General features: G+C 40.3%; 2 protein-coding genes across 2 annotated transcripts in view; one reads left to right on the forward strand and one right to left on the reverse strand.

Moving 5' to 3' along the window:
* The first annotated feature begins 584 nt into the window (after positions 1-584).
* ABRA (actin binding Rho activating protein) lies at positions 585-9,643 on the forward strand. Its single transcript, XM_059671931.1, has 2 exons — positions 585-1,313; positions 9,041-9,643. Exons 1-2 carry the CDS (start codon positions 649-651, stop codon positions 9,516-9,518), a joined length of 1,143 nt encoding a protein of 380 aa, XP_059527914.1. The 5' UTR covers positions 585-648; the 3' UTR covers positions 9,519-9,643.
* The window catches only part of OXR1 (oxidation resistance 1), a 338,860-nt gene continuing 330,745 nt past the window's right edge, over positions 4,351-12,465 (reverse strand). Inside the window, exons 18-19 of the transcript XR_009449529.1 lie at positions 8,948-9,104; positions 4,351-7,066 (exon numbers count right to left, since the gene is read on the reverse strand). The gene's annotated coding sequence lies outside the window, so the exon portion shown is untranslated. The remainder of the gene's footprint in view (positions 7,067-8,947; positions 9,105-12,465) is intronic.

Raw genomic sequence — 12,465 nt, forward strand, 5'->3', positions numbered from 1 at the left:
CTCATCTGGAAAATAAAGGTTGGATGAGGTGTCTTCTCAGGTCTGTATGGAATAGAGCTGAAGACAAAAGGGAAAGGCAACCTAGGATCTTTGCTCACTAGGACGAAAAGAGGCACAGGCTTCGAAGCAGACAGACCTGGGTTCAAATCTCAGATCTTATTTGCTTTAGGAAGTTAGATTTCATTGCACTCAGCTATAAAATGGGACCAAGCTATTTTGAGGGCTGATGAGGTTTAAATTAAATTAGAACACACCTATAATGTTCCTAGTACAACTTGTGCACATATTTTATGCTTCTATAAATGGTAGGACCATATTTTAAGGTGAAGAAAAACATAAGGCTGAGCACATGATCGATCTAGCAATTTCCACTCTGGCACCTGGAGAAGAAAGGGAGCGAGCAGATCCCTGTCCTTTACTGGCAGAGATATCCCTCTGCCGGGATGAAACCGGAGCCGTCAGGGTCTAAAAAAAGCACCCCATCAGGGGGAAGGCACCACATCTTGGCAAGAAATGCTTCACATACTTTCATCGTCACCAAACACTCTTCCCACCCCACACCCTGCTTCTATTTAAATCCGAGGCACTCCACTGGTCCCCACTCACTTTTTGGGTGCCCAGGCTATCAGCACGGAAGAGAAGGGTAGCATGACTACGGGAGAGAAAGGAAGGGAGGAGGGGCCAGCCAAGAGTGCCCTGCGGAAGATACACAGGGCCACCCTGGTGATCAACTTGGCCCGAGGTTGGCAGCAGTGGGCAAATGAGAACAGCACCAGGCAGGCCCAGGAGCCCGCAGGCTGGCTGCCCGGGGGGACCCAGGACCCACCTCAAGATCCTAAACCAGTGATACATCCCACTCCCCACCAGAAAGCCCAGAGCGCCCCCAGGTCTCCCTCCCTAAAGCCGGAGGGGCCTGGGGAAGGACCGAGCTCAGGGGAGGCCTCGGAGGTCTCCCCTATCAAAAGGAAAGAGGTGACCAAAACGGTTGTCAGCAAAGCTTATGAGAGAGGAGGAGACGTGAGCCACCTCAGCCACCGGTACGAGAAGGACGGCGGCACAGCTGGCCCTGGGCAGCCGGAGGATGACATCGACAGGATCCTCCACAGCCACTCCCCGACACGGAGGAGAAAGTGCTGCAACCTGGTATCCGAGCTGACCAAAGGCTGGAAGGAGATGGAGCAGGACGAGCCCAAGTGGAGGAGCGACAGCATAGACACGGAGGACAGCGGCTACGGAGGGGAGACCGAGGACAGGCCCGAGCAGGACGGAGAGCAGGTGGCCACCGCCCGAATCAAAAGGCCCTTGCCCTCCCAGTAAGTGCATTCACCCGTGGGCTCCCTGGACTACCATTGAGCCCAGCCAGCTCTGGGAGCCCAGTGAGCAGGGCAGTAGCACGGGGAAGTTAGAGTGAGTCTCAAAGACTGGCAGGCAGGGCGGGCCTGGGGGAAGGCGTGCCCCAGAGCTACACGGGCAGCGCCCAGCTCAGACAACGACCTTTGGGTAGAGCGCCTCCACTAGGCTGTCTCTCCTTTCCCTTCGAACTCAACACTCAAGTGTTAGCCTCCACAAAAGTGAAACCACCATAGAGGGTTGGTGGGTGCTTTGGGTAAAATTTTTAAAATCAATTGTATAATGAGTAGCAAATTGGCTTCTCTGTAGAGGAAAGTGATTGCTGGTAGATTGATTGGCAAGACCTTTCCTTTGTCCCAAATCCATCTGAATTTTATCAGGGGTCACATCTCCCCCAGTAGTGCCCATGGCGCACAGCTCCACGTCTCTGTGACCTGTAATCAGGTAGGGGGCTGCTATCTATCGAGAGCAAGCTCTCAAGTCAGACAGACCCAAGTCCAAATGCCAGCTCTACCCTGACTGTAGTCAATGACACTGTATTACATGCTTGAAAGTTGCTAAGAGTAGATCTTAAATGTTCTACACACACATACACACACAAACACACACACCCTGATAATTTTTCTAAGCCTATTTCTTCCTTTTTAAAACAATTTTTATTGTTGAAAGTATTACATATGTCCCCCCCTTTCCCCATTGACCCCTTCTAACCTGCACCTTTCACCCCCTCCGCCCCAGCCTTCACCACACTATTGTCTGTGTCCATGCGTTATGCATATATGCATACAAGTTCTTTGGTTATTAATCTCTTCCCACTCACCTATCCCACCTTCCCGCTTAGATTATTTCCTCCTTTGTGAAATGATGGCAACAGTAATCTCTCGGGATAAATTCTACTGTATTGAGAGAAGTAAAGGAGAGTAAGGCTGCCAAGCACTCAGCACAGTGCCTGCCATATATGCTCAATATATGGAAGCTGCTATTACTCATGTAGATTCCATTATTTAGCACTTATTCACACTTTCAGAAAGAAAGGCATCTGTAAACAAAGAGAAATGCTATTAAAGCTAGGTAATTCAAATACCACAATCCTAAAATATTTAGATGCTTGGCATGTACACACACACACACATGTGTGTACACACAGACTGAAACTACCATACTTATTCAGACAAGAAACACATGCTTTAAGATATGAACTCCACCTCCACGTACTAGCAAGTCAGGATATCTCACTCCACAACACAGGATATCACAATATGGGAAAAGTCACTGATGTAATGAATGCCTTTAAACTAACTCCCTCTGGGAACAGTGAGATGTGTAGGTGTGCTTTTCAAGTTGTATGAAACAACCAGAAACTAAAGAACATAATTGGTTACCTAATTTGACAAAGAGCTGTCTTACAGTGTGTGACTTTACAGGTATTCTGAAGGAATTAGAACTACTATATTGCAAACTTTCAAGAAAAATGAAATGTCAAACAGATCATTTTAACAATCCCTTGTGCATATAGCGTGCTCTATGGGTATTTTACATGCTTTTCCCTTTTAACCCTTATAATCCTATGAAGAATTACCCCATTTTAGGCAGGAGAGCACTGAAGCTTGGAGGGGAAGTTTACCTAGCAGGTTAGTGACAAAGCTGAGACATGCCTGTCTGCCAATGCAATTCTTAGACATGGTGCCCACTCTCATGCAGAGCCTTGAAGATGTGACCAGAGATTTGGATTTGTGCTCTACTTATATTTAAATAGGAATTCATAATCAGAAATAATTGTTCTACCAAAAATACAGGCTGTGTGCGTGTGATTGTGTGTTAGAAAGAGAATAGAGCCCAACAGACTAAAGACTGAGCTTGGCACAGTGAAGAGCTTCCTGTCAGCACATTTGAATTGGCCAGAGGCAGGGAGTTGACAGCTGGGACCAATCTCCAATTCATGCACTCTCCTCTGGTATTTGTCTGAGCACTCTTCATATGTTTATCCATTCAATCCTCACAGCACTCTCATGGGGTAAGTATAATCATTACCCACACTTGATAGATGAGAACACGAGACAAAGGCATATTAGGGAATGTGTATCAGATTGCACAGCCCACTGGATTTGAACCCAGGCTTCTGGCTCTAAGCTCTCTCACCTGGCAGTGGGGACTTGCATTCAGGGCCTGTCTCAGGGTTCCTGAAATCAGGCATGCGCATAGTCACCTTCTTAGTGTGATGGAGAGGAGCTTAAGCTTTGAATGAGAGACAGATTTGAATCACAGTTAGGTCGGCAAATCCTAAATCTCTTTGTCCTCATCTAAAAATAGAGATGAGAATTAGTTATTTTTATAATAATTATGTAAAGCAATGGACCCAGAGGAGTTACTGAATAAGTTATACTCATTCCAATGTAGGGGCCAGCCCTGGTGATCCAAGCCCTTCAAGGTGCTAGGAACTTGGCTCTCAGGCTTGGCCAGGGGCGAGTGGGAATGAAATCTCTCCTTTCTTCTTTGGCTCCTTTCCCTCTGTCTTACAAGTACACAGGGCACCAAAATGTGTGCAGCCACAGCAGCTCTTAATGTCGCGGTTATCCTAGCTGTGCTCAGAAGGCTTCAGTGGGAGCCTATGGGACTCTCAAATCCTGCTTGAGAAACGAATGTGGCATTAAGTAAGCCTATAGAAAAGGAGTTTTCACTTACTTTTAATTAAACGTTCTTTCCCCATATCCAACAATAGGGAGAAAATTATCATGAATATTTAAGTAGAAAGAGAGTTTTGTTAGTAGTTAATAGAAACAAACAAGTCACTTTTGGTAAAAAGGAGAGATATCCCTTACAAACAGGGTTTTGCTAACTGGGGTTTTACTCTGAAGATGGTTTATAGTGTATCCTTCATTTAAAAAATATTTAGCCTTTTATTGTATAGCCATGATTTGTTCATTCTAGCTCCTTTAGACAAAGGACATTGGATTCTTCTCCCATACAGAAATAGTGAAATATTAAAGAGCCAATCACTCATCCACCCTCTCCTCCAAGTTTTATTTAGTAAAAATACTAGTAGTTGAGCATGATGGTGCCGTCTTGTAGATACGGGACCCAACATACAGATAGTAAGGAACGTGTCTCAATCAGAGATAGTAAGTGATGATCTGGGAAGGCCGATGCCAGAGCTTGTGTTCTTAACCACCTGCTAGACTGATTCAGGAGAGAGCAGGCACAGGAGTAAAATAGAGATCAAAGTGTCAGCTTAATTAATGGAACCCCAGTAACTCCCAAACTGTAGGCGTTTGGTTCAACTATGTATATTGAAGGACTTTGATAAAAACAAAGGCAACAGTGTGGCTTTCTACTACTTGCTCTCCATCCTAGAGTTTAGACTCCCCTTTCCATGGACCCAAGGTCAGTTACCAACCTGCACGGAGAATCGCAGGCCTGGCTCTCAAACCTGGTTGATAACAGGAGAGCAAAATTATTATTATTTAAAAATATTTTTATTGATTTCAGAAAGGAAGAGAGAGGGAGAGATAGATAGAAATATCAATGATGAGAGAATCATTGATCGGCTGCCTCCTGCACGCCCCCTACTGGGGATCCAGCCCACAACCCAAGCATGTGCCCTTGACTGGAATTGAACCTAGGACCCTTTCGGTCCACAGGCCAACCCTCTATCCACTGAGCTAAACCAGTTAGGGCAAATTACTGATCAAAGATAGTGACCCTACCTTTTGAATGCAGTCACCCTGCTTCTGATAAATGTGACCCTATGGATGTCATGCGCCCATGATGTCTAATTGGCTATACCTCCTGTGGAAAAGAGCAAGAAAAGCGAAGCACAGAGAAGCAGATTATCCCCAGGACGTCCCTGAGAAGCTGGAAAAGAGAGCAGGAGTTCTTTGCTTTACTGACAGAGAAATGTTCCTGGGCAGTGAAGAGAAATCCTCCCTTCACTGGAGAGTCTATGGGTGGGACACCCAGAGCAGATCTCCACCTTCTTGATAGAGATTCAAGACTTAGACCAGGAAAGTTCACCGATAGGCCCCCTGACTCTGAGGCTGGTGATCCAGCTGAGATCAGAGAGAGTGTTTTCCATGTCAATGAACTTGGTTAGGTTTGAAATATACCTTTAGGACTTTCATTTGCTGTGGGTTTTGTTCATACTTAATAATTTACTCACATAATTACTGCACCAAAATGATAAACTTGGTTCTCATATTCTCATCATGTACCTAATGAGCCACAGTCACATAAGAAAGCAACACTCAAACTGATGTCATTTTTAAGTTGACAAATAAGGAATACATTTCAGAATTTATTTCAACAAATAAACTTAGACTTTCCAACATAGAATGCTTATAATGCCTAGTAGAATTAGTTACCTTGCACATACCAGGACAGGGGAAATTTTTATTGATCAAATATAAGGAAATTTGTTTATTGATAATGAAGAAACTAAAAAGATAAATTTGAATTAAATATCACTATCTGCAATGTTGAATATTGCTTTGCTTCTTATAAATTTTTACTAGAATGTCTTCCGAAATCTCAATCTAAACTATTATGTACATTTTTACTTGTAAATTAAAACAAAAACAAGATAAGCTGTATATTGATTCTTATATTCACTGACCAAGAAGATACTTAAGCTATAAGTCTTTCTAATCCTGATTTAAAACTGCTATTTTAAGACTTTTTAAAAACTGGAAAGACAAAAAGGACACAGAACCTTTGTGAGATAGAGAAAAATTTAATACCCATTAAGGTATATAGCTCTATTTTTAAAGTCTTGCTTATAGAACCAATTCATATGTTTTCCTTCCCTCCTATTATTGAGAATTACAATTTGACAATATGACAAATACACATTAATATTTAAAAGGTGCTTCTTTTAGAAGATAAATGTTTTTCTTCTTCATAGATTTATAACCTCACCAACCCCAATCTTTTTTCCAAATGACATAGAATTTCAAAACTCAGGGAAATCTAAGTTCCTAATTAAAATTAGAAGAAAAAAAAAACTACTTCAAAGAATCAGATACCCAGCTAAAATATGGTGAAACAAATTACCTCTGGATGCTAATCTGAGATTTTTCTTAATTTTTGCTTTCTCTAAATTATAAAATCAATATAATACCTAGATGAATATATTTTTAAAGATGAAAAAAATAAATTATCATCTGGATACCAACATAATTATTTCCAATTGTGCATATACCATTGATTCCTTCAGCCTGGTGCATGCACATTTTACACAGTTGAAATCATACCACATACTCAAATTTGTACTCTGATTATTTTCATGAATATCTTTTTAGTGATTATTTGCTGTTTTTATTCTCATTATTGAATACCCAATACGTAACTAAAACAGTGTCTGGCACACAGTAGGTATCATAAATACTTTAATAAACAATGAAAAAAAAATGTCAAAGTGCCCAGAAGCTCCTTAAAGGGAAGATGTGTTGTGTATTATACTATAGGACAGAACTATAGCTGGTGCTTCAGTAGACAAAAAGTATGAGTTAGTGGATAATGTTTTGCTTTTCACTTTCTTCTGAGAATTTCCCAGCCTCAAATAAACTACGTATGACTTTTGGGTTCTGCAGGGATGGCCCTGGGCTTGCTATTAAAGGCTATGCCTGTCATAGATTGCCATGGTCCCAAGGGCACAGGTGTTTGCTCTCCTTTGATAATGAGATCAAGCAGCCAATAGTCTGGACAGCTGAACAGGGATAGTCTGTGGAGAAGGAGGAGATGGTGAGGACCAGCAGGGCAGAGAAATCCATTTCACTTCAATGTGATGCAATTCCTAGCACTTTTCCATACATATATATTTTAAATTTGTAATAATTGTCCATAGTTTTTGAATGCTGCTTTTTCCCAGTTAACGTTGTCATGTACTTTTGTTCATGTGCTACAAAGAATAGCAGTGTTATATGGAGCAGTGTATTCCTAGTTTGAATTTTATTGTTATAGGGTAGGACTTTTGGAAACATAAAGCGTGGGAATTAATGAAAGTTCGCCCTCTAGTGGATGTCATTCCTTTCTTGAAAACAATGCTAATACACATATGCATGCCATCCTATGCATCTATTAGCCTCCTGCATTTGAATAACCAGAGTTCAGGAGGTGAGTCTGTATAGGGAGGAATACCCACATCTGAAACTGTTCCTGGGTTTTGAAAAGTGAACTGTGGGAGTTTGGGTAGGAGGGCTACTTAGTTCAGGCCAGCCATGATCCTGAGCAAATTCAGCACTGCTCTACCTCTCCAATCCCAATGCTTCCAGACAGGAGGCCACTTGACTTTCAGGAGGAGGAAGGGTGGGTCACTTTTGAGGATGAGGAATACGAAGCTCTGGCTTTCAGATAGTCAAACAGATCATGTTTTCTCATGAAGGCAAAGGAGATCTAGGGAAAAAGTCTAGGAGATTAGAGATACAGAAAGGACAGGGAGGTCTTTTAAAGACAAACTGCCTAATTTAAAATTATGCCTGCACCCAGGACACTTGCCAACGCAGTTAATTTTTTTATAATAAAAAAATGTATTCCAGTCCTAACCGGTTTGGCTCAGTGGATAGAGCATCAGCCTGTGGACTCAAGGGTCCCAGGTTCGATTCCAGTCAAGGGCATGTGCCTTGGTTGCAGGCACATCCCCAGTGGGGTGTGTGCAGGAGGCAGCTGATCGATATTTCTTTCTCATCGATGTTTCTAACTCTCTGTCCCTCTCCCTTCCTCTCTGTAAAAAATCAATAAAATATATTTTAAAAAAATGTATTCCAAATTGCAAGGACATACATAGACATGTGACACAACTCCTTCCATGCTGAACGGCATCATGGCACAGTGGAAATAACTTTAGCCTCAGAATACCAGCACATTGTGTTCAATACATGTTACTATTGCTAGCCAGTGTCTCCTATCTATACAACTTGATATTTTAAAATTGTGGCACACCACTGATACTAGTATAGATTCAATCTCATTAAAAATCCATAGATGAAAATCTACATGTAAATGAATATTACAATGTATGTGTCCTGGTATAAGCCTTATTTTGGGGGAAAGAGCTGGTTTTTGAAGTTCTATATAATGTAGATTTATATACTTAACTAGAGGCCAAGTGCATGAAATTTGTGCACAGGTAAGGTCCCTAGCGGTTGCTGGCCGCCAGCCAGGGCCTCCCTTCCATAGCTGCCAGCTGGGGCCTCCCTTCCCTGGCTGCCAGCTGGGGCCTTCTTTCATTCCATGCCACCCCTTGGTGGTCAGTCAGCACACGTCATAGCAAGTGATCAAACTCCCAGTGGGTTGAACTCCAGAGGAGACACTTTGCATATTAGGCTTTTATATACATAGATACATTCATGATTCCAATTTTAAAATGTTCTTAATATACAATTTGAGATACATGTATTTGCATTACATTTGTGTAAGGAAGCTTTTTTCTTAAAATAGTTTAGTATTATTATTTTATGGTGCTTAAAACCTTACTGTTATTTAGATAAAATAATCTAGAAGGCCATACACCAAACTAAAAACAATGGTATTTTTCTTCTTTCATTTCTAATTTCTTTGTATTATGTTTATATGTTTTTTTCATAATGAAAAAAAAGAGACTTACGTTATGATGCATTTGTGCAGGAAGCACACGAGAGAGCAACACTTGTGTGGTAAAATATCAGTGTGTTGATCCTTCACACTTTTTCTCCTTTAGGGCAAATAGATTTACAGAGAAACTCAACTGCAAGGCCCAACGGAAATGCAGTCAATTGCAGGACCTGAAAGGAAAATGGCAACAGTGGGCTGACGAACACATACAATCCCAGAAGCTCAACCCTTTCAGTGAAGAATTTGATTATCAGCTGGCCATGTCCAACCGCCTCCACAAGGGAGACGAAGGCTACGGCCGTCCCAAGGAGGGAACCAAAACAGCCGAGAGGGCCAAGCGAGCCGAGGAACACATCCATCGGGAAATTATGGACATGTGCTTCATTATCCGCACAATGGCTCGCCACAGACGTGATGGCAAGATCCAGGTCACTTTCGGAGATCTTTTTGACAGATATGTTCGCATTTCAGATAAAGTGGTGGGCATACTTATGCGTGCCAGAAAACACGGACTGGTGGACTTCGAAGGAGAGATGCTATGGCAAGGCCGAGATGACCATGTTGTGATTACTCTACTCGAGTGAACCTTCAACAGCAAAAGCCAAACTTGACCCACTATTGTCTTAATGCTAAATGCTAATTTAGTCAAATTAAAATGCAAACTGTTCTGTAATAAGTAGGATATATTAAACAATTTTTACATGAATGACTTCTGGGTACTCTATTTCTGAGGAAGTTTGAAGATTTTTGATAAAGCACACACAAACATTTGAAATTCTACTTATCCTTTTAGGCAATAATATTTGGCTATTCATTGCAGACATTATTATAGATCTTTAATGAAATAATTACTACCTCTAAGAAGAGTGCTGAGTTTAGGTACATATCAGCAATACATATTATTATGTCATTTTTCAGGAAAAAAAAAAGAATTCCATTAAGTTTGGCAAAACAATTCTTAAACTTTTCTAAGAAGCTTGACTTTGTACTATTATTTTAATCATAGTATCACTTACAAAATAGGCACACAAATAAAAAATTAGCCGAAACCGGTTTGGCTCAGTGGATGGAGCGTCGGCCTGCGGACTGAGGGGTCCCAGGTTCGATTCCGGTCAAGGGTGTGTGCCTGGGTTGCGGGCATATCCCCAGTGGGAGATGTGCAGGAGGCAGCTGATTGATGTTTCTCTCTCATCGATGTTTCTAGCTCTCTGTCTCTCTCCCTTCCTCTCTGTAGAAAGTCAATAAAATATATTTTAAAAAAAAATTAAGATTTCAAATAAAGTAATGAAATTGTTCAAATTTCTCTGTGGGCTTATGATTTAATAGATTTCCACAGTTAGCCATGCCTCTTTGTCATTTGTGCAAATCACATGAAAACAGACATCACTGGTGGTCTTGGAACCAACCAATAGGAAAGGCGGTTATGTTCACTTTTGCTATAAAAGTAAAACAGAGATGAGAGATCAGATTTTACTGCCCTCAGAGGACTTCTTGGAGAAGTTTATTTTTTCTCAAAACTGGAATGTCATGCTGCTTACATGTATGTCAACATATAATGAAGTAGTAGTACAGAAAATTCTACAATAAAGTAGAATGTTTATGTACTTTTTCTTCATACTCTAACAAACTTTATAAAATATCTGAAAATTATAAAACAGCAATATTAGACCTGCCACAGTGAAAAAGTTAGTTTAATATGATGCCAAAGAAATATTTGACACTAAACAGCTATTTGTCATTTTTTTCTCAATCAGATTTAATGTTCTTTATATAATTATAAAATCAAACTGAAAAAATGTGATTGCAATTCTTACTGAATTCAATAAAAATTACTAAATTATATAGCACTTTGGTGTTAAATATAGAACTTAATGTCAAATTGTGATACCTCAAAATAATTAATTCATAATTGTTAGGTATTAGGTTTACTATAAATATGGATTAAACACTATAGAAATTAGTTATTTTCATTTATGATTCTTTTAAAATTAAAGTCCCAATAACTTCTTAAAGAGGGCTTGTATATTTGTTTTTATATAATTTAATAATATAATTTGTAATTTAACAAATGACCAATATTCCTAAGTAGGATTTCATGTAAGATCTACACTTCTATCATAACCATGAACCGATGTCAAAATTCTAAGATATGGTACAAGAATAAAAGACATTTTCTTGTATTTCCTGTTCTTGTGTGTTTAGAACACTAGCTTCCTTAGAGGAAAATGACTGCTATGGGACAGATTTTTATCTTAAAAATCCCATGGTAGGAAAACCCCAGTGGAAAATGTAGGGCTTTTAGAGAAAAAAAAAAAAAAGTAGAACTCAGAGGGCAAACTAATGAAAGTCCTCATATTTTCATAATCACCAAAATAGTATATGAAAGACTTATAATAAAATATACTATCAATGACATTTTACTATTGGTAGTTCTAAACTTCCAATAATGGGTCTTATATAATTGGTTTCCAAATCTTCAGGATTTTCCTTTACCAAACTTTCCATAAGATATTTAAAGAGTTTCTGGGTTGTTGACATGTACTATATTTTACCACTTCTGTCTGGACCTCCAAATGTTTGATGGCCTTTCAATGTTTACAACTTGAAGTTCACCCTGGCCACTTACACCAACAGGAGAGAAGTTCTATGCTTGGGTTTTCTTCCTTCCCCCACAGTAGAAAAATGAGGCTGGTCCTATATTCTTAGTTTGCCTTTTTGCTTTTTCCTTTCCCTTCCCAAATTCAAGTTGTTTTCTTCTTTACTACTACCAACAGGTGTACCTATCAGGTGCTGTGGGAATAATTCTGGGTAAACTAGAATTTTGTGTTTCAGGGACTCAGGGAACAACTGCTGTACTTTCTCTCTTAAGTCACTCTGTTGGGGGATTATAAAAGGAGCAAGAGACCATCTGGTCCATACTAAAGTGGCCTCTTAATGCAGATGATTCTGTAGGATTCCTAGAATATTTATTTTCATTCCCATTACCTAGGATATTTCTTAGTACACAATTTATAAATGTGCTATGTGACCTAACCTTAGTCTAGAGCAGTGGTTCTCAACCTTGGCTGCACATTAGAATCACCGGGGAATCTTTTTAAAATCCTGATTTCTGGGCCTCATCCTCCAGAAATTCTGTTTCTTTGTTACTAATGTTGTGGCCTCACCCCATAACAAAGAAACAGAATTTCCGGAGGATGAGGCCCAGAAATCAGGATTTTAAAAAGATTCCCCAGTGATTCTAATGTGCAGCCAAGGTTGAGAACCACTGTAGACGTTTTCAGAATGCCGTGGTTGACAATCATCCCAACAAGGTTAGCTGATAACATGTATGCCCAGATTTTGAGGGCATGTCAGTATCTAACAAGATTATATAGCATTTACTTTTTGACCAAGAAATTTCACTCTTTAAAACTCCCCTGGAAAGACGGAATGGACATCATCCAGAACCACAGAGAGGCTGGCTGAGTGGAAATTCTACAACTAGGAGGAAAGAGAGCATCATACCCAGACTCAGAGGAGGCGCAGTGTTGA

The sequence above is a fragment of the Myotis daubentonii genome, chromosome 17 (genome assembly GCF_963259705.1).
Source record: "Myotis daubentonii chromosome 17, mMyoDau2.1, whole genome shotgun sequence".
Taxonomy (NCBI): Eukaryota; Metazoa; Chordata; class Mammalia; order Chiroptera; family Vespertilionidae; genus Myotis; species Myotis daubentonii.